The sequence below is a fragment of the Triticum aestivum genome, chromosome 4D, assembly GCF_018294505.1.
Source record: "Triticum aestivum cultivar Chinese Spring chromosome 4D, IWGSC CS RefSeq v2.1, whole genome shotgun sequence".
Taxonomy (NCBI): Eukaryota; Viridiplantae; Streptophyta; class Magnoliopsida; order Poales; family Poaceae; genus Triticum; species Triticum aestivum.
In genome coordinates this window covers 494000632-494024129 of record NC_057805.1, presented here as the reverse complement: position 1 = coordinate 494024129, position 23498 = coordinate 494000632, and the positions used below count along the sequence as shown (strand labels likewise).

At 44.3% G+C, this 23498-nt stretch overlaps 1 protein-coding gene across 1 annotated transcript; it reads right to left on the bottom strand.

Annotated features, from left to right (window-relative positions):
* Nucleotides 1-17690: 17690 nt before the first annotated feature.
* LOC123098957 (60S ribosomal protein L23) lies at nt 17691-20653 on the bottom strand. The gene is made up of 3 exons (XM_044521048.1): nt 20542-20653; nt 20159-20443; nt 17691-18055 (listed from the first exon to the last, which is right to left on the bottom strand). The coding sequence occupies exons 1-3, from the start codon at nt 20552-20554 to the stop codon at nt 17931-17933; spliced, it is 423 nt and encodes a 140-aa protein (XP_044376983.1). The 5' UTR covers nt 20555-20653; the 3' UTR covers nt 17691-17930.
* Between the last annotated feature and the right edge of the window lie 2845 nt (nt 20654-23498).

Below are 23498 nucleotides of genomic sequence, written 5' to 3'. Positions count from 1 at the left end.
ATGCAGCCACTGTAACCTACGGCAACCAAACACGCCCTTAGTGTTTGCGCAATTTCTCCTTCAGTCGGGTCCACCCCCTCTCGATGGGACAATTGCAGAGTATAACGATCATATCCCTCCTTCCTTGTAGTACAACACATCTTTCAAGTACTACTGGATTTACTTTCTACAATCTTAGGAAAACTCCAACACTAATCACCAAATCTCCCCTAAACGTCTGAACTAGGTCTGTCTGAACGTATTTTGTTATCCAACGTCGTCCCTTAAACGTTAGCAGACATACCTGGACGTTTGAAATCCCACAAACTAGCATCAAAGTCAGGGGACGTTTGCGGGTGTCCGGACTCATGTCAAGTTTGAGTCCGACAACACAGGCCCACCCAAAACCTTCCTACACCTTACGCTCCAGAAACCTCGTCGCGCATTTATGCCGCTCAGAGCACCGTCTACCCGCATTGATGTTGGGTAGACAGACGTGACCGGAGGGTTGACCGCGCCAGCATTCACACCGATGCGATGACCTAGAAACCTACTCCCGCATGCTACGCCACATTGAAGTGGTGTTGGTCTGCCTACCCCAACTATTTAAGCAGGCCAACTGCACCTGCCAACCCCATACGCTCTCCTCTCGTCGACTATTTATGGTACCGTGAACCCTCCGACAGAACAGATCCCGTAAACCCGTCCTGCAAATGTTTTGAGGGACATGTTTACGGGATATGTTCCGCGCTAGAGGGCTCACGGTACTGCAAAATAAATCATAGGATAAATATTGACAAGTGCTTACATATGAATACACGAAATTTATTATATATATACATCGCTAGTTCATCATCATACTAGTTTATCACATCCAAAATCATGGGCAACATACAAGGTAGCAAGTTTAGCCTTACAAATGCGCGATCAAGCAAAACAAAAGATGCTCAAATGACCATTGGCCATAAATAAAGCAATATCCTCATTATCGCGAAGACCGTCGCCGCCACCACCGGCCCTAGCACCTCCATCGCCATCATCCACACTGACCGAAGAGTGAGCATCACCATCTTCATGAACTTGGGCCGGAGAATGAGCACCACCATCTTCATGAACTTGGACAGGAGAATGAGCACCACCAGCACCATCCACATGGTTTGCCGAAGCATGAACGCCACCTCCACCACCATTGCCAAACCCACCACCACCCCCAATGACAAACCCTCCACCACCTCCAAACCCAACACCACTACTGGCCATAAGATTTTGAAGCTCCGTCTTTCTCTGGCACATGATCTCCATTATTTTTCCAAAAATTCTATTGTCATTGCATCCATGCCCTCCGGATTCATCATCATGAACCAGTCCTCCTTAGCGGTCTTCTCGTCCTTCCTCTATTGCTCCTCTTGGGAGATTTTGCGCTCCGTGAAGGCACACCTCTTCTCCCACTTCTCCTCCTTGTGCTTCTCTTTCTTCTTGGGCATGGCCACTTTAGCATCCGAATATTTCGGTAACATGGTCTCTTTCATCTTCGCCATCCCACAATTTGATCTCTCAAAGTGATTTCCTCGACCGTCCTCTTCACTCTTGCTTTCTCCTTCTTGTTTTCATATAGTTTGCCCTTGTTTCTTCATACTCTTGGTGCATCATCATTATCATCATTCTCATCTTCCAATTTGACGAAGGCACCTCTCTTTGGGGGAGCTTCATTGTCCCTCACCCTCTACTTCTCACTATCCCAGAGCAAGCGCCAACAATGATGAAGAGTGAATGACCGGCCCGTGGATTGCTTGAAATCACATACATATGGGGGCAAGTCTGAGCCCAAATTATTCAATCAACTCAGCCAAAGCCAAGAAGATGAAGAAATACTCACATAATCATCAATATTAATTCCACTTGGAGGTGCACTCCACACTTGCTCCAAGCACCCACTCCAACGGACACAAGTTTTGTTGATGATGTCCCGACGGCCTTGAAGTGATTTCAAGGTCCGACTAGAAGGGAACAGCATAATTTGGTGGTATTTATCCTCGATCGTGCCAATAATTTCCATAGTTTTGATCCTTTCCGACCACAGTGTCAAGTGAGACACTCTCCCATGCTTGAATCAAACACAGATCATTTGTCTCCATGTAATTGCCGGTCCTCCCTACCCTAACATTGTAGTCGGCCTCCTCGATCATTCGCACTTCATCACCACCGTCATTCGCTTGATCCACCTCCATCTCGACCTCCACGTGAGGAGCATCAAAATCGTCCAATGGGGCACTCAAATCCACCTCACTCTCAGCCAACATTTCGGTATATGTGGAGAGCACACTTTGGCGAAAAAAATTAACGGCCAAAGCTTAACAAGAGTTCCACACGGGTGAAGCAAAGATCACTGGAGCAAATCAAGCGAAAGGAAAAAATTTGTACCTCCAAGTCGTTTCATCGAACACGTGGTAGGCGTGATGTCGCCGTGAATGGGGAGGCTGTGGCCGGCCGGAGGCGGAGGAGGAGCTCGACCTCTTGATGTGATCACCTGCTTCCTCGGGGGCTTCGCCCAGGCACCGACCGGGCCGGTAGAGGCGGTCTTCCTCATCCCGTCGGTGACCTTGTCGGGAGGAACCGGAGCGGGGCCGAAAGAGGGTGGTGTCGCGTCGGCTGCACCCACTTGGACGAGGTGGTTCCCCTGCAGCTTCCTCTTCATGGCGTCGGGAGGAGGTGTTGCAGTAGCGTCGGCGTGAACAGCCGAGGGAAGTGTGGGCAGATGGAGCAGTGGTATTGGAAGTGGCGGCGCATGATATGGGGCACCCGACGGCTGCGGGTACTCCATCCGGTCGGTTTCTGGCGCCGCGAGGCCGGACGGCGAGATCGGAGGCAATATTGGAGGCGGCATGTTGGAAATATGCCCTAGAGGCAATAATATTGTATTATTATATTTCCATGTTTATAATTAAGAGTTTATATTCTATGATATAACTGCTGTGATTTTTTAATATATGATTCAATGGAAAACTCATACGCACGTATGGAATAATAAACGGTAAAATATGATTCCTGGTCTCGTTTCTAAGACTAGCTCAAGTGTTGTTGATGATCATGTTTTTGGATCTTAAGATATCGTTAAATATAACGATAGTCTTAAAACAATATGATCACTCATGGCTTGGTGCTTTCTCACCAGAGAGGAGAGGGGGGAGGAGAGACCCCGTGTGTTCTTTCAGAGATGCACAAGTTGCCTGCCCCTAGACGCCGCCATGCCGCAACGGCTTTGTTGGCCAGTGATGGACAACGACGGCATGTCAGGACCGCACTAGGATCTACTGTAGAATTAAGGAATTTGTGTCCGAGAATTGTAGTGTCTCTCTCTTCAGATCCCATTTTGTATTGATAAGTGTATGAACTATAAGAGTATAATAGAAGCCATCGAGGCAATCTTCTGGAATGGAATAGAATGAGCACGATAGCCACACCCCGGATGTATTTATAGGGACAGCCGTTTCACTAGAAAGATAGTGAAGGTAAACAGTAACTACTGGAATTAGTAAGGTAAATGATCTAATGGCCCGCGACGAAGCTCAGGTGAGGAGTGGTCCTGGTCGTTGGTTTCTGACAAAGTGTTATCTGAACTTCAACAGTTAACTGAAGATAATCTGCATCTCTGTGCCTCACATTGCCCCCTTCTTGAGTTATGACGAGTCCTCACGTCGTTTTCGTTGCCTCCCGCCATGTTTGGGTGGTTGTTTTGAAGAATTCTGGGAAAGAATACTTGATAAAATCTGCGTCTTCCCATCTACCCTCTTCCGCCAACATGTTTTGCCATTGAATCAACCACTGGGAGATTGTTGCGTGGAATTTGCCTGACTTGGAGTACTGTTGTCGGTCCCATCTTGATTGTTCAATAACTGTTAACCATCGGTAGTGTTGGACTGGGAATTGCCTTGGTGCCTATGTGCTTTTAAGCTGACTGACATGAAAGACGGGGTGGATCTACACGTGCTGAGGAAATTGTAGCTTGTATGCAGAGTTTCCCACTTTTTGAATGATGAAAAATGGACCATAGTACTTGTTCTGAAGCTTAAGAGCACATCTGAACCCAAAGGCAGCCAATCTGTAAGGGGCCATTTTTAGATGAATCATATCTCCCACTTGGAAAGTTCTCTCCACTCTCTTGAGATCTCCATATCTCTTCATTCTGTCTTGAGATTTGCACAAGTTTTCCTTCAAGTGATCCATCATTTTTTGTTTGGAAGAAAGAAAATCTTGTGCCTCCACATCATCAGGGCCGGGGATTGCCAATTCTGAGATAAGTGGTGGAGGGAAACTATACAATGCTTGGAATGGGGACATTTTCAGAGCAGTATGATAAGTAGAATTATAGCAGTATTCAGCTAGGGAAAGCCAGGATAACCACTTCTGGGGTTGATTAGTAGTCATACACCTCAAATATGTTTCTAGACACTGATTAACTCTCTATTTGGCCATCAGTTCGAGGGTGGTAAGCTATAATGTACCTCAATTCCACTTTTAATGCAGCAAAGATATCTTTCCACAGTTTACTTGTGAAAATCCTATCTCTGTCAGATATAATCAACTTGGGAGGGCCATGTAATTTAATTACATTGTCCACAAATACCCGTGCCACTGAAAGAACTGAGTAGGGGTGGGACAAGGGAACAAAGTGACTGTCACTACTGCAGGATGCTGCTAACGCGACACTACGATCAGAGACCCTTTCACGAAACTATGTGCGATGCATTAATCACAAACGGGGATGTAAAAAAACCATCAAAAAAGATGCAAAATGTTTGCGATGGAGGATGTATCAAACACGGTTCAGATTTTAGTTGCGTGTGCGATCCAGGGCATACGATTCAGTCTAATGAACTGTTTGCGATGAGGCGGAACAAAAGAAACGGGCAGCCTGATGAAGGCGTGTGCGATATAGAGCATACGGTTCACTCGGATGAACTGTTTGGGATTAGGCAACACAAAAGAAATGGGCAGCCAGATGAAGGTGTGTGAGATATACAGCATACGGTTCACTCGGATGAACTGTTTGTGATTAGGCAACACAAAATAAACGGTCAGCCAGATCAAGGTGTGTGTGATTGAGGGCATACGCTTCAGAAGGATTAATTGTTTGCGATTAGGCAGCTAAACCGAAACGGGTAAGCCAGATCAAAGTGTCTGCAATTTATGGCATACACTTCACATGGATGAACAGTTTGCGATTAGCCATAACAAACTAAAACAGTTAGTTAGATCAACGTGTGTGCGCTAGATGGGCACACCCATTCTAATTAAAAGAAGCATGTGTGATGGTAATAACGAGCGCGCACGGTTGTTGGAACAAGACGTGTGCTGACATTGCCTATTACGGTGCACCCTATGGTGCAAACGCCACGTACGCGGCCGAGAAGGCGTACGTGCCCACGTTACGCCCTCCGGGAATAGTGCACTTATAACCGTCAGTAAATTTTGAGCATGCGTCCCGTCACAATTTTTTTAGAAGAACAAGGAGGCCGCGTCCCGTCACATTCCAAATTGCAAACCTGTTCACACCGATCAAAACCTAAATTGTTTGCCACTTAGGAGTGTATTACTACGCGGTTATAAATACTACTACTCCAAGATGACCGCACATTCCTCCTCAACTCCTCATCCATAAAAAGTGAAAAACAAACAAGTCATTCATGTCCCGCCGCACGGCCGTAGCAGCAGAGAGGTCCCACCGCGCCGCCGAAGCAGCACGGAGGACCCGCCACGCCGTCGATGCAGCTGACTGGTCCGGCCGCGCCGCGGAAGCAGAAGAGATGTCCTCCCGCGCCGCAGCGGCCTGGGAAAATGCCTCGCGGGCAGGCGAGGAGTCTTACAGGCGCATGCGTGCCCTCGTCCTTAGGCAGATGGATCAGATCTCCAGGTGGGTGAGGTTGCAGGATGACCTGAAAGCCTTGTTTGAACAGTCTACCGACGTCATCCGGCAACTAAATGAGAGCAATGCGAAGCTCCGGGCCGAGCGCGACCTGCTGAGGGCGAAGATCGTCGGAAGTGCGGAGCAGCATGAGCAGAACACTGCCTTGTTGAAGAGGACCGGCGTCATCGTCGAGAAACTTATGGACGAGAATGCCATGCTGTGCATGGAGCGTAGAAGGCTGGTGGAGGAATCCGTGTATGCTCTCAACCAGCATCTTGAGGAAAAGAAAGAGCTCATCGCCGCTCGCCGCGGAGACTAGTTCCCGCAGCCTGCAGCAACGCATCAAGAAAGTAGAGATCAGCGAGCCAGAATGTTGTCTTCCTTTTTCTTTTGCCCTTGTGTATTTCGGGCGTTGCCGCATGTGGCTTTTTTTAATTATGTTTCTAAATATGTAAGACAATTATTATCCACTGTCATCGTCCTTATATTCATCATGCTTGCTATAAGTTGCAGTCGATGCTATATAGGTCCGTCGGATCTTACATCAAGATCCATGCAAAACTTTCTTTTCAGATTTTCATTTTTCTCTCTTAAATCTCAGTCCAGTGAGACAATATAGCCACGCCGTAGAACAGGTGCTCGGGCGCCATTAATGAACACGTTGGGAGGGAGGTGCGCGGCGGGTGGCGGTCAAAGGGCTCTCCTGCCGATGAGCACGCGCAGGGGTCTGATCGCACGCCTCCCGTACTCAAATAGCTACCCCGCACGGCACCTCCTAGCCAATAAAAAAAGGGACGCGTGGCAGCACGTAATTGGTAAGTCGAACGCCCACGGTTTCAATAATACTTGTGTTTCCGATTTCTAACGTGACTGCACTTGTTCCAAAATGACTTTGTTGATTGTTAATGTGTGCGCCTTCATAAATCGGACAGAAAAATTACCACAGCATGTTGGTGCCATGTCATGAGACCATGCCAAGTTTCATGATTTTCAGGCGTGTTTTGGAATTACAGGAATTAAAAAACCAAGTTTCTCAATCTTTCCGGTCGAGCCACGATGCCCAGATATTTGAATTTCACTCTCATCTCTTGCATGGGACCTAGAAATTCACCCAAGGACACACATGTGATTTTTCAAACAACTTTGGTGCACTGGAGCATGTGCTTGTAGTTTAAATTTGAATTATCCACATTAAATGCCCAGAAACTCAATTAATGTATAAAAAAGGCCAAACGAACCCGGAATAATTCCAAAATTAGCACGGTACTTCTATTTGGTCTAATCTAGCTGTGTAAAAAAATTAAGGCGGGAGAAGGCAGTGTACGTATGTCGTTTCACACACGGAGGTGACACGTTCCCTTTCGGAACCACAAGCCTTCTTGAGGGAAACTCCGGTTTGCAAAAAGCTTACACCAAAGCTTGTCCCAATTTGACCAAAAAAATACCGCATCATGTTGGTGCCATGTCATGACACCATGCCAAGTTCCATGATTTTCAGGCGTGTTTTGGAATTACAGGAATTAAAAAAACCAAGTTTCTCAATCTTTCCGGCCGAGCCACGACGCCTAGATGTTTGAATTTCACTCTCATCTTTTGCATGGGACCTAGAAATTCATCCAAGGACACACATGTGATTTTTCAAACAACTTTGGTGCACTGGAGCATGTGCTTGTAGTTCAAATTTGAATTATGGACATTAAATGCTCAAAAACTCAATTAATGTATAAAAAGGCCAAACGAACCCGGAATAATTCCAAAATTTAGCTCCGTACTTCTATTTGGTCTAATCTGGCTGAGTAAAAAGATTAAGGCGGGAGAAGTCAGTGTACGTATGTCGTTTCGCACATGGAGGTGACACGTTCCCTCTCGGAACCACGAGCCTTCTTGAGGGAATCTCCGGTTTGCAAGAAGCTTACACAAAAGCTTGTCCCAATTCGGCCAAAAAAATTACCGCAGCATGTTGGTGCCATGTCATGACACCATGCCAAGTTTCATGATTTTCAAGCGTATTTTGGAATTACAGGAATTAAAAAACCAAGTTTCTCAATCTTTCCGGCCGAGCCACGACGCCCAGATGTTTGAATTTCAGTCTCATCTCTTGCATGGGACCTAGAAATTCACCCAAGGACACACATGTGATTTTTCAAACAACTTTGGTGCACTGGAGCCTGTGCTTGTAGTTCAAATTTGAATTATGCATGCTAAATGCCCAGAAACTCAATTAATGTATAAAAAGGGCGAAATGAGCCCGGAATAATTCCAAAATTTAGAACGGTACTTCTATTTGGTCTAATCTGGCTGTGTAAAAAAATTAAGGCGGGAGAAAGCAGTGTACGTATGTCGTTTTGCACACGGAGGTGACACGTTCCCTCTCGGAACCACAAGCCTTTTTGAGGGAATCTCCGATTTGCAAGAAGCTTACACCAAAGCTTGTCCCAATTCGGCCAAAAAAAATACCGCAGCATGTTGGTGCCATGTCATGACACCATGCCAAGTTTCATGATTTTCAGGCGTGTTTTGGAATTACAGAAATTAAAAAACCAAGTATCTCAATCTTTCCGGCCGAGCCACGACACCCAGATGTTTGAATTTCACTCCCATTTCTTGCATTGGACCTAGAAATTCACCCAAGGACACACATGTGATTTTTGAAACAACTTTGGTGCACTGGAGCCTGTGCTTGTAGTTCAAATTTGAATTATGCACACTAAATGCTCAAAAACTCAATTAATGTATAAAAAAGGTGAAATGAGCCGGAATAATTCCAAAATTTAGATCGGTACTTCTATTTGGTCTAATCTGGCTGTGTAAAATAATTAAGGCGGGAGAAGGCAGTGTGTGTATGTCGTTTCGCACACGGAGGTGACACGTTCCCTCTCGGAACCACGAGCCTTCTTGAGGGAAGCTCCGGTTTGCAAGAAGCTTACACCAAAGCTTGTGCCAATTCGGCCAAAAAAATTACCGCAGCATGTTGGTGCCATGTCATGAGACCATACCTAGTTTCATGATTTTCAGCCGTGTTTTGGAATTACAGGAATTAAAAAACCAAGTTTCTCAATCTTTCCGGCCGAGCCACGACGCCCGGATGATTGAATTTCAGTCTCATCTCTTGCATGGGACCTAGAAATTCATCCAAGGACACACATGTGATTTTTCAAACAACTTTGGTGCACTGGAGCTTGTGCTTGTACTTCAAATTTGAATTATGCACATTAAATGTCCAGAAACTCAATTAATGTATAAAAAATGCCAATCGAACCCGGAATAATTCCAAAATTTAGCACGGTACTTCTATTTGGTCTAATCTGCCTGTGTAAAAAAATTAAGGCGGGAGAAGGCAGTGTGCGTATGTCGTTTCGCACACGGAGGTGACACGTTCCCTCTCGGAACCACGAGCCTTCTTGAGGGAACCTCCGGTTTGCAAGAAGCCTACACCAAAGCTTGTCCCAATTCCGCCAAAAAATTTACCACAGCATGTTGGTGCCATGTCATGAGACCATGCCAAGTTTCATGATTTTCAGGCGTGTTTTAGAATTACAGGAATTAAAAAACCAAGTTTCTCAATTTTTCCGGCCGAGCCACGATGCCCAGATGTTTGAATTTCACTCCCATCTCTTGCATGGGACATAGAAATTCACCCAAGCACATGTGATTTTTCAAACAACTTTGGTGCACTGGAGCACGTGCTTGTAGTTCAAATTTGAATTATACACATTAAATGCGTAGAAACTCAATTAATGTATAAAAAAGGCCAGAAAACACGAAATAAATTCAAAATTTAGCATGATACTTCTATTTGGTCTAATCTTCCTGTGTAAAAAAATTAAGGCGGGAGAAGGCAGTGTACGTGTGTCGTTTCACGGAGGTGACACGTTCCCTCTCGGAACCAGGAGCCTTCTTGAGGGAAGCTCCGGTTTGCAAGAAGCTTACACCAAAGCTTGTCCCAATTGGGCCAAAAAAATTACTGCAGCATGTTGGTGCCATGTCATGATATCATGCCAAGTTTCATGATTTTCAGCCGTGTTTTGGATTTACAGGAATTAAAAAACCAAGTTTCTCAATCATTCCGGCCGAGCCACGACACCCAAATGTTTGAATTTTATTACCATTTCTTGCATGGGACCTATAAATTCACCCAAAGACACACATGTGATTTTTCAGCAAACTTTGGTGCATTGGAGCATGTGCTTGTAGTTCAAATTTGAATTATGCACATTAAATGCCCAGAAACTCGATTAATGCATAAAAATGTCAAACGAACCCGGAATAATTCCAAATTTAAACACGGCACTCATGTACTAGTTGCGTGTTCATTGTACGTAAATGTTCTAGCAATTCAAACACCATCCTTTCCCTCTGTAACACCATTTTGTCTTTAAAAACATAATGAAAAAATCAGGTATACCACAAACAGTTTACTAGAAAGAATCGTGTGGGATGCGATATAAAATATCTTGGCGCACCGTCTTGTCTGGCTTATGCAGGAAGCTTCGTCGTCTACAGTCCACCGCCCCCGCTTGAACCACACTTGCGCACTAGTTTCTCGCGGCACCGAGCGAAATTTTTTTGCCACCGCGGAAATATCGATCTCCCCGCCCCCTTCCTCCTACCAAAAGCCACATTTCCATTGTTCCTCCTTGCTTTCCAAGTTCAAATCTTCACTGCTGCTTACTGGCAGCTCGGCCTCCTCCCCGACGACCCTTCTTCTTGCAGCGCCACCTCCTCGTCGGCTACCCTTCTTCTTGCAGCGCCGCCTCCTCGCCGGTGACCCTTCTTCTTGCTGCGCGGCCTCCTCGCCGCCGACCCTTCTTCTTGCTGCACGGCCTCGTCGATATGGTCAGGTAATCCACACCCCACCCACACCATCCTCCTCCTTTCCCGTCCCACATGCCCCGACTGATGGAGCGACACCTTCCACCGAAATCACTGCCTCCCTCCTCCAATTAAGTGCCGCCCACAGCCATTTTACACGCAGTATAACGTGGAGCTGAGTAGCATGCGGTCGCACGTGCGAACGAGGTCGCTATGGCTGACATGCGCGTCGGCCGCCAGATCTTGGAGGAGCACCTCGTCTTTGAGGCCACCGTCAACACCGCCGCGCGGTTGTCTACTTTAAAATACAGTTCATCATGTTTTCTCGAGGCCACCGCTAGTGCCTTCTAGTGATTTGTCCTCGGTAATGTTAATATGCAATCTGATGTTCAGTTAACAGTTTGGTCCTCTGAAATATAATGTTCAGTTAACACTTTGGTCCAACAATTGCTACATTTCGTAGTACTGTTCTCAAGCATTCTTTGTTTTGTTAATTGTCTTATCTTCTAGTACATGTTTCTATTCTACAATGTCGTGCTTAGTTAACTATTTTGGTTCATTTGGTCTGCTGTCCATTTAACTGTTTGGTTCAGTTCTGCAATTTGATTTTCATTTGTTGTGGGTACAATTTTGTATTGTTATGCATGTGACACCAATCGAATTTGGTTGTACTCAATATATATTCTACTGATAGTATGGCAACTCTCAGTTAACTTGATCAAGATCTTCCTTATGTGTGTTGCAGGAAAACAATGGGAGACACTGCGGTTTACCATCGAGGTTTGTTCAAGCAGGGTCCTTTGGCTAATAGCACATTATTGTGCAGTTGCAGGAATCATTCTAATATTTAGGTTTCTTACAATTTGGTCTTGCACATGTAGGTCCTGCTGTCAGAGGCTTAGACCCACTGTTCGACCCATTTTGCATATGGGGAAATGAGATGTCCATGAATATCAGTCAAGTCAAGAAACTCAGAAAGATTGTTAGGATGAAGAAACTTGCGACGAATAACAACAAGATCTTTGTTTGCACAATGAAGAAGACATCAGTCAACTATAGGATGGTACCAACTCTTTTACCTTCTTTTTACCCCTTGCGCCACAATAGCGATTTATGCATAGCTTTGTTTTCAGTACTTTTCAAATCAGTTCATCGATGATTACCTCTCAAACCACCTGCATGGTCAAGAGGCGAGGAAGGTATTCATGTGAAACTTGGTGTTGTTGTGTAATGGCGTAACTGAGTGCCGAAGCTATCTGATGTAATTCGATTATGAAATCCTGGTTGCTTTTATACGGATATGAAATATCTGGCGTGTTTTATAAGAAATATCAGTTTGATTAGTACATGGATTATCAATAATAGGCTAATTACCCTGCTTATTGGGGTTTTCTATTGCAAATGGTTACTCAGACAGCACCGTGGGCGATGAACTCAAACAACCCGCACGGTTTCTAGAAAGTAGGCGTGTTCAATCAACTAACAATCACACACGGCTTCCGGCAGCGAATTGTTTGCGTTAGGCCACCTTGCACAAACGTTTCCACACAAAGTAGGCGTGTGGGATGTACATACCTACGGAAATGATTTTCTGGGATTCACCGTGTGGGATGTATATACCTACGGAAATAATTTCTGGGATCCACCGTGTGGGATGTACATACCTACGGAAATGATTTCTGGGATTCACCATGTGGGATGTACATACCTACGGAAATGATTTCTGGGATTCACCGTGTGGGATGTACATACCTAGGGAAATGATTGGGTTTCCATGCCTCGCCCGATCGCACACGGCCCCAGCCTGGGTCCCACGGGGGCCTATCCCCGATGATTTCTGGGTCGTGTGGGAAGGACCCCCCTATCGCCCACACTCACTTGGCGACGGTTCCAAATGCCGTTGCGGAAAGGGGTTTTAAACCGTTTGTTTAGGACGTCGTTGTACCAGTGTGTATTTTGTAAATTTGTCCACTACTACCATAATCACATCCTTGCCATTGGACTTGGGGAGCCCTTCCACAAAATCCATAGATATGTGTTGCCATGCCATGTCTGCCACAGGAAAGGGATCTAGCATCCCAGGTTGCAAACATGTTTCATGCTTTGCTCTCTGACAGATAGGACAAGCTACAATAAAATTCTCTACATCTGCTTTCAAGCCCTGCCAATAGAAAATGCTTTTTACCCTATGGTCTGTGGGTCTCCTTCCTGAATGTCATCCTACAGGGGAGTTGTGAAGTGCTGTTATTAACTTGTTCTTGAGCTCTGTGGACTTTCCCACTAACAGCTTTCCTTTGTATCTGATGACACCAGCATGAAGTGTATATTCGGAACTTGTATCATGTTTCTGCGCCAATAGTTGCTCCAACAGTTGTTTGGTGTGTTGGTCTTGGTGATAGCTTGCTATTAACTCTTCAACCCATATATGAGTAACAGCAGATATGGCAAAACACCTGGGAATAATTCTTGAAAGAGCATCAGCCACTTTGTTTTCAACTCCTTTCTTATATTGGATTGTAAAATTGAATTCCAACAGCTTCATCATCAACTTATGTTGCACCCCTTCTGTTTATTTTCTGATCTGTGATAAACTTTAGTGATTGTTGGTTCGTCTTGTTCACCACTTCATTGCCCAACAGATAGTGTCTCCATCTCTTGAGTGCTTCTAGAATAGCTAAGGCCTCTTTCTCATAAGTGGAGAGGGTTGCATTTCTAGGACAGAGAGCTGAGTTGTAATATGAAAGGGGCCTGCCATTTTGCATTAATACTGCTCCAATGCCCTTCCCGGATGCATCAGTTTCTAACACAAAAGGTTTACTGAAATTAGATAATGCCAGCCCAGGGGCTATAGTTAAGGCATGTTGGAGTTGAGAAAAAGCCTGGTCATGAACTTGTGTCCACTGAAATTGCCCTTTTTCAATAGGTCATGCAGTGGTCTGCAAATGAGGCCATAGCCCTTGATGAACCTCCAATAATACCCAGCTAACCCTAGAAAACTTCTCAACTTAGTGATTGTGTAAGGTTTAGGCCATTCTGCAATAGCAGTAATTTTCTGTGGGTCAGTTGCAACTCCTTCCTCGGAAATTACATGTCCCAGATATTCCACTTGTTGCAGTGCAAAAACACATTTGGACAGCTTAGCAGAGAGTTTGTTGTCTCTTAACACTTACGTGACAACCTTTATATTTTCCAAATGCTCCTTTAGATTTCTATTGTATATCAGAATGTCATCAAAGAAAACTAACACAAATTTCCTGAAATAAGGCCCAAAAATAGTGTTCATCAATTCTTAAAAAGTGCCAGGAGCATTAGAAAGCCCAAAAGGCATTACTAAGTACTCAAAATGACCCAAGAAAGTCCTGAAAGTTGTTTTGTGGATGTCCTCTGGATGCATCCTGATTTGTTGATAACCAGATCTTAAATCTAGCTTGGAAAAATATTTAGCACCATGTAATTCATCTAGCAAATGTTCTATGACTGGTATGGGAAATTTGTTCTTGATTGTCAATGAGTTTAATTTCCTGAAATCAGTGCATAGCCTCGTGGAACTGTCCTTTTTAACTAGTAACACAGGGGCAGCATAGGGACTTTGGCTGTGTCTGATAAGGGGAGCAGCTAACAGTTTTTTATCTGCTCTTCCATTTCCTACTTTTGGTGTTGGGGCACTTTGTAAGGTCTCATATGAGGAGGATTGGCTCTAGGAACAAGTGGAATTTTGTGGTCCAAAGCTCTATGAGGTGGAATAGAAGTAGGCTCCTCAAACATATCAGCATATTCCATTACTAGCTTCTGTATCTGAGGAGGTGTTTTAGCTCCTTCAAGAGCTTCCATTAATATATAGTGTACTTGCAGTAAGAAAACTTCTGCTCCTTTTTCCATCTGCTTGTGCACTCTTTCTACTGGTATTTCCTTTGTAGTTTTAGGATTGGTATAAATAGTAGTAGTCACAATTTTCTGCCCTTGCTGTGTAAAACTAAAAGTCTGCTTTGGAATGTCAAAAGAAACTGGGCTGATAGCAGTAAACCAGTCATATCCCAAGATAACATCATGGCTGGCAACTCTAGTGTTCTGAAATTATGAGATAATTTGAGTTTTGCTATCTGAAACTCACAATTGGGAATTACAGCAATAGATAGCAACTTTCCTCCCCCAGCTACTGCAATGGCTCTGAGTTTAACTGGAATCATGTGGCAGTTGGCTTTAGCTGCAAAATGTGCATTAACAATAGAAGTTGTACAGCCAGAGTCCAGCAGAGCAATTGCTCTTTTCCCATTGATGTAAATAACAATGGTAGGAGTAGGAACTGCTAATTGTTGCCCCATAGCATGAGCTGAAATAAACATTACTTGCTCTTCTTGTTCAACTCCCTCTACTTGCTCTTGTTGAGATCTATCTTCAATTCCTCTGGTTGTTGTTCCTCATTCTCTTGTTGCAACAAGTGAACATTGGGAATTAGCTTACATTTGTGGCCATGCATCCATTTATCACCACATCTCCAGCATTCTCCCACTTTTCTAATCTTCTATGGGTTGTTGACAGACACTTCAACTTGTCTTGTTGGTAGTTGTTGTGGATGGACAGGAGTGCTCTGTTTTGCTTGAGCAGTCCAGCTTGATTTCTGATAGAAGTTGTTAAAGGTTGTTCCCTTTTTCTTAGGTACTGCAGCTATATGGGGATGACAAGGTTCTATATCTTTGGCCAAACAATAAGCATGTGTTAGGGTTTGTGGACGAAGGGGTCTAAGTTGGTACTTGATACCTTCTCTCAGTCCATTAACATAACATCTGACAAAACCACATTTCCCCTAATTCAGGGTTTTCTTCTTGTACATCTGCCATTAGGTCCTCAAACACCTTGGTGTATTCAGACACTGTACTGTGAAACCGCTTTACTGAATTAAAATTTTCAGTTAGGTCATAAGAGCCCTTGTCAGAAAATCTTTTAACCACTTCAGCCCCAAACCATTTGCAAGTCAACTGCTTCTTTAGTAATCCATATCTTCTAAGCCACTATCAGCTTCATCAGTGACATACATTTGAGCTAAAGAAACCTTATACTCTTCTGGAGCTCCAGACATCTGAAAGTACTTGTTGCATTGCCTCAACCAGCCTACAGGATCATCACCAGAAAACCTAGGGAAATCGAGTTTAATTAGGGCCTTTTGTCAACGCTTTCATGAATTGTGCTTGCATATCTTGCTCATATGTCTTGTAATATCGTTGCCAAAGTTGTATGTCTCTGTTTTGCTGATAATATTGATTGAAGGCTGGAGTATGAACATTATCTCTTGCAGTCAGTGGAGTACTAATGTTGTATATTGTTTCTGTTCTGATGGTATTTGCATACCCTGGAGGCACTTGGACTCTGCCTGTCCTGATGGGTGGTAAGTGTTGTAGTTGCTTTTCTATTTGCTTTGATTTCTCTTTCTCTACTTTTAGCTGCTTTCTCAATTACTCTGTTCTGTTCTGCTCAACTGGTCCTATATATTCTCCTGCTGTAGGGTTGGGGATTTAGGAGCTTGATTAGAACTAAATGGTATATCACTATGCGGATTAGTAGTTGTAGCTTTCACCAGAGAATGCAGTACTGTACTCATTGCAGATAATTATTTGCTAAGGTCCAGAACCACCTGTTCCACACTACCAACTTGCTTTGAAATTTCTCCTTGCTTATCACTCATGGACAGCATTTCCTCTTGTAACTTGAACATCTCAGAGCGCATCTATGCATTATCTTGGTGCAGAACACCAAAATCATCACATAGGGCGAGAACCTCTTGCAGATGAGCATCATCGATTGCTTTTGCACGACCCATCGCCTTGATCAGAGACTTAGGTGAGGAATTTTACCACTGGTTACTCCCAGCAACCCTGCCTTTACCTCTGATCCTGCCACCACCACGATCCACGCCGCCGTAGCACACGGATCTGCGCACGAACTCGGAATTTTACCAATCAAACAATGTGCTCGAACAACCGATTTGGCTCGACGGATCTGTGCCCGAATTTCACCGCCCGCAGCGCCTCCACATCGCCGCCAACAACCACAACCCCGCCGCCAACGCTGCCCACAGGACATCGTCGCCGATCACAAAGAAGGGTGGGAATCGCCGATCTGAGAGAAAATTTCTCCCCCGAAACACGCCTCCGCCAAGGATCGATGGCTCATGAGACCAATTTGTCAGGACCTAGTGAGGATCTACTATAGAATCAAGGAATTTGTATGCGAGAATTGTAGTGGTCTCTGTCTTCAGATCCCCTTTTGTATTGATAAGTGTATGAACTATAAGAGTATAATAGAAGCCATCAAGGCAATCTTCTGGAATGGAATAGAATGAGCACGACAGCCACACCCCGGCTGTATTTATAGGTACAGCCGTTTCACCAGCAGGCAAGACAATGAAGGTAAACAGTAACTACTGAGAACAGTAGGGTAAATGATCTAACGGCCCGCGACGAAGCTCGGGTGAGGAGCAATCCTGGTCGTTGGTTTCTAAAGAAGCGTTATCTAAACCTCAACAGTTAACAGAAGATACTCTGCATCCCTATGCCTGACAGGGCGGGCGTTTGTTTGCAGCAATCGGCATGCAGATTTGCTGGAACCACTGAGTATTTCTGGAAACGTCTAGTCAACGACGGAATTTGCTAGAGCTTTTGCTGGAACCGGTCAAAGTCAGTACCGATTTTATATGCTTCATCCGGCATTGTTGTTGTTTTTTGGCTGCTTCTGCGACGATTTTATCTGCTTCATCCGCGCAAACTTGTTTTCCTACCGCCGGTGTTTGCAGTTGCTGTAACGTTGCTACATCTAAAGCTTCGTGGTAAACAACGTCTTGCTGCTGGAAGCGCGGTGTTCTTCGATCTACAGGCAAGCCGACTACTGTTATGTAACGGAAGGACAGACCACTTATACTGAAAATTGAAAGAGGGGTTGAAAACAACGCACATAAATCAGAGGTAATGCACATAAACATTGTTATGTGATGCAAGGCTTCTGTATGAATACTCCCCATAAACTCATCATGCCAAACCAAAACAGAGATACGCAAAGTTCACCATTTTCTCTGGCAACGAAGTTACAGTTGTTAAACTAAGCAGACAGGCAGGCTTCTGTTCACTAAGAAACTGAGATGCCAAACAAAACAGAGCAACGCAGAGTTCCACTATTTCCCAGGCAAAACAGCTGCAACCCACACTGGCATTATATAAGCAGTCTCACAACTTGAAACAGGCTCTCAAACGATGGCATTGGCGTTGCTGGCGATCCTGGGCCAAAGGTCAGCACACTCCTTTCCCACAGGTCCGGTGATGGCAGATCCTTTCATCTCACCCTTGGGGTTCACGATCACTCCAGCATTGTCTGCAAAACAAACCCACAGCCATTGTTCAGTTGAGTTTAAAATGACATTCATTAAACATCAAATAGTCCTTGAAGTTAGGCAAAGATGTCTACATCCAAAGGCATAATCAAAATCCACACAAAGAAAGAAAAAGGGATCAGACACAAACAAACAACTGACATTCAGATTAATGAATGGAACATAAAGCTGATTTTTGCCTCATGGCAAGTCCCAAAGTTTCAATGCAGCAACGCTGCTACCAAGGGTGATGGGAGATGAGACAACCTTCGGAAGGAGAAACATCAAAAGGGTTAGTCTGCGATGTTAGCCTAGGAATATACAAACATGGGAGAGTTTGCTCCATGTAAAAGACTACCATCACAGAAAAAAGATTTTGTACAACAATGTGAAAACCAAAAAGGATGTGTTTGAAATAGAATGCTGACAAGAACTGGTGTGCGTCTCATGGCAATTCCCAAAGTTTAAATGCAGCAACGCTGCTATCAAGGGTGATGGAATATGAGACTGCCTTCTAATGGAGAAATCCCAGGAGGGAAACCTCAACAACAAAAGGATCACTTTGTGATGTTTGCTAAGGACTATACAAACATGGAGTATTTGCTCCACAAAAGCAAGAGGACTCGGATGTCCTCCCATCACATAACAGTAATTTTCATGATAAATAAGCACACATTGTATAGAACAGTAGGTATAAGCATATTTGAAATAATATTTGGACAATAAAAGATGTAAGTCGCATGGCAATTCCCAAAGTTTAAATGCAGCAACGCTGCTATCAAGGGCGATGGAATATGAGACTGCCTTCCAATGGAGAAATCCCTGGAGGGAAACCTCAACAACAGAAGGCTCACTTTGTGATGTTTGCTAAGGAATATACAAACATGTATTGTTTGCTCCAAAATAGCAGAAGGACTCGGATGTCCTCCCATCACATAACAATACTTTTCGTAAACAAATAAAGACACATTGTATAGAACAGTAGATATAAGCATATTTGAAATAAAATTTGGGGAATAAAAGATGTAAGTATCATGGCAATTCCCAAAGTTTAAATGCAGCAACGCTGCTATCAAGGGCGATGGAATATGAGACTGCCTTCTAATGGAGAAATCCCTGGAGGGAAACCTCAACAACAAAAGGATCACTTTGTGATGTTTGCTAAGGACTATACAAACATGGAGTATTTGCTCCACGAAAGCAAGAGGACTCGGATGTCCTCCCATCACATTACAATAAATTTCATGATAAATAAGCGCACACTGTATAGAACAGAAGATATAAGCATATTTTAAGTAAAATTTGGGCAATAACAGATGTCAGTCTCATGGCAATTCCCAAAGTTTAAATGCAGCAATGCTGCTATCAAGGGCGATGGAATATGAGACTGCCTTCTAATGGAGAAATCCCAAGGGATAGCTCGACATCAAAAGGATCACTTTGTGACGTTTGCCAAGGAATATACAAACATGGATATTGTTTGCTCCAAAATAGCAAAAGGACTCGGATGTCCTCCCGTCAAACAAAAACATAGATACTGAAATGTACAACATGTGCTTAAAGAAACGAGACAAATTAAATTTAATGAATAGAGGTTACTGATTGTATCATGGCAAGTCCCAAAGTTTAACTGCAGCAACGCCGCTATCAAGGGCAATGGAATATGAGACCGCCTCTGCATGGAGCAATTCCAGGGGAATCTCAACATACAGAGGCTTGATTTGTGACGTTCACCAAGGAATATACAAACACAAAGAGTTTGCTCCTTATCAGGCAGAAGGACTCGGATGTCCCCCCGTCACACCATAAGATGAAAAACCCAATGTCTGACGCCAGGCAAATAATCTACCAGAATAAAATGCACAACTACAGCAGCGTTCAAAACTACAAACCGAGGGGGACACACAAATCAAAATTCTACACTGGGCGTGGCACAGCAGGCATCAATGTAAAATTTCAGACAAGATGGTACTGTAAGTACTATTGTAAATCAGATTATCTAGGCAATGAACTACTGTAAGTACTATTCATAATCAAGATTCATCGTAGATTGCCATCACAGTGATCGCCCGAGGGGTCGTACGAGTAGGGAGATGTGACAGTACCTTCGAAGTACATGAAGACGCCGTCCTTGCGGCGCCAGGGCTTGCGTTGGCGGATGATGACGGCGGGCATGACCTTCTTCCGGAGGTCGGGCTTGCCCTTCTTGACGGTGGCCATGACCATGTCGCCGACGCAGGCGGACGGGAGGCGGTTGAGGCGGCCCTTGATGCCCTTGACGGAGATGATGTAGAGGTTCTTGGCGCCCGTGTTGTCGGCGCAGTTCACCGTCGCCGCCACAGGCAGCCCCAGCGACATCCGGAACTTGTTCCCCGCGGAGCCTCCCCTCCCTGGACCGGATCAAACAGCACCAAGAAGAACAAGATCAGAGATGAGATTCCGACGAGGCGGACGGAGGATCGATCGGGGGAAGGGGGAGAAGGTTCACCTCGCTTCGACATGGCGGCGGCTGCGGCTGGACCGACTGGTAGGGTTTCTCCTGGCTCGCTAGTTATAGATCGGCGGGCTAGGGTTTTGGCTGCGTATAGTACGAAAATGCCCTCGGGCTGGTTTGGTCGCCGCGGGTCGAGGGAGGGGTAAACAGGTCTTTTTCTGACGTGCCAGGCACGGGAGCTTAACGGCGGCGGCGGGCATGGGTTTTCGTGGGCCGTAGTGAGAAATGAAGCGGGTGTTTTCGGCCCGTGAGCTCGGGGATGCCGGGCAAAGGCCCGTTTAGGGAGATAAGGGCTTAAATGAACGAAGATTCTTAAATAAAAGAGATGAAGGGCTTGTGTCCGGGACTCCCTATTCGCGCGCTAGAAAGCGAGCTCACCAATTGTTCATGATTTTTGAAAAAAAATGTTCGGTATTTCTAATTGTTCGTGAATTTAAAAATAGTCCATGATTTTGAAATGTTCATGAATTCAAAAAGTATTCATGATTTGTAAAAAAATGTTCACCGATTTGAAAAAAACGCGGTTTTGAAAAATGTTCATGCATTTTAAAATAAAAAACCAAAAAGGAAATGCAAAATAATCCCTCTGTACCACAATACTTGTCACTGGGGGAACTTGTGCTGGTTTCCCCCAGTGACAAGTATTGTTGTACAGAGGGAGTAGAAAAAATGAAAAATGAAATAACAAAAAAACACATAAAACTGAAAGAAAAATGAGAACCTTTCCGAAACTATAAAGGATAGATTGTTGGGCTGGCCCATTGTACATAGCGGGAGCACAGCGACCTACGTGGTACATAGGATCTGCCCTTGTGTCCGGCAAAGCAAGAATCTAAAATCTCCAACTTGGTTTGCTCAAAGAGAAAAGTCTCAAACTGATCGTATGTTCTCAGAAAGAGTGACAAATTCATGTTCCATGCAAACAATTTAAGCACTTCATCTCAAATGGCAAATTGAGGCATATTTAGAATGCAGGATTAGAAAATGTAACACCATGTTTGGATGTTTGAATTTGGCAATGAATTGAGGAATTGGTTTAGAAGCGGTGAATACCACGTGTTTAGGGTGGCTACCAAAACGACCAATGTAATTGAGCTCTAATTCCAAGTTGTGCGCTCATAAGTGTGCACGCGCCCGCCCTCGATTCCAATCCCCCCCCCCCCCCGGCGCGCATTTTCAGCAAAACCAGTCTGACCCACACTTCCTACCTCTCTGCTCCCTTTCTTGTATCAAGTCTGTGGGAGGGCGACGAGTAGAGAGGACATCGACAGAGGGAATTTGGCGATGATGGTGCAATTATTCATTTCAGTTTCCCTATTTACTTCCTTGTTTTTTTTTCTTGCACATTATGGTTCATATTATACGTAGATGGGCCTTGTGGAAGTAATCGTTAGAAGTAAATGAAGAAAGACATTATTGGCATCACTTCGAGGAGACCAATGGAACTATACAGGGAAACACTTCATGTCCGTATACTTGATTACTCAATTCTCGTTTGACGAGTGTAGTACCGTTCATCCTACCGATTCAATCCAATGTCATGGGTTTCCATTATATAATCTCCCCACCCACCAGTCGCACCTCCTCATCCACCCTCAAACCCTAACTACATATCGCACACACTGCTCTGATCCATAGCTCGCTTCACTCTGACGACTCCTTCCATGGTGTTAGCAAATCAAGGTTCCTGCACAACGTCATAAGCGGCAGTGGAGGTGGAGACAGCAACACATAAGACGCGGCATGAAGGAGGTTGAGGCCCACCGGAGCATCGAGGCCGGTGCACATAGGACACAACCCAAGTCTTCCTGCGGCCCTGCCTAGCAACGATGCAGTCTAATCTCGTCTGAGGCTACCTCGATCCAATGTCGTCACTATCGCTCTGTTATCGTAGACGCTCCTCCACTAAGACACCCTTTTGTACACGGTGATCATGTTCTAGCAGGGGCATCATCCTCGTGGATGTGCTATCATGGTTTCGTGTTGTCAAATGGAAGCAACGTCCAATCTTTTCTAAAGCGGAATTTGTTTTCTTTGGAAGTAAATTCTGATCTCATTTGGAAGCAATCTTGATGGAAAGATACGTGAATTAGAAGAAGAAAAATCTCTGGAAATATATGTCAGAAACAAATTTCCACTTCTTTGGATGCACATGCTCACTTGTAAACAGATGTATTTCTTACCTTTGTATTCGACAATTCTCTCTGTTACTTCCAGTGCACAAAATGAAGCTTCGCTACACAATAACCAAATTTGTAGTTTTCACAATACATGTATGCTTCCTACATGGTTGAACAAAGTTTATGTTAGACACTAATCATGCTTCCAGCATTAGCGCACTATGCTTCCTATGCATCTGAATAAACTCATGTCTTTTGGATCTACACAAACTTAGTTACGTCAGAAGCAAAACTAAGTCATGTTTGAAGCAGGATTAGCGACTCAATTATGGGAACCCATGTCAATTTCATGGGTAAAGTGTACCATTTTCCTCGATCTTGCTATGCACATGCAGCACTCGTGTGCTTAGTTAGAAGAGGAGGAGAACCCTAGAGAGAGATAACTGAACATGGGGCGTGCAGTTCAAAAGCAGTTACGAGCAAACCAGCCAATTAATAAAGCAAAGAAGCAAATCACGCGCGGGTGCTGACTATAAGATCTGACGACCTTCCTTATTCTGATCGGATGACCGGGACTAGTTTGATAGGAAGCAAACACATGTAGTCGGATGTCTAGACGCACCCAACTATCTATGCAAAAGAGGTTGCTATGTGTCAGATCACTTATGATGCCATAGCCATACCCTTGATTGATGGTTCTAGTTTCTGCCCAATTATTATCAACTATTCCATCATAATATGTTATTGTTGCATGTAAGATAGTTGAAAATTAGTGTTGTTATGTTACTAGCTCTACTATTTCTAATATTATAAACAACGAAAAATTAAATT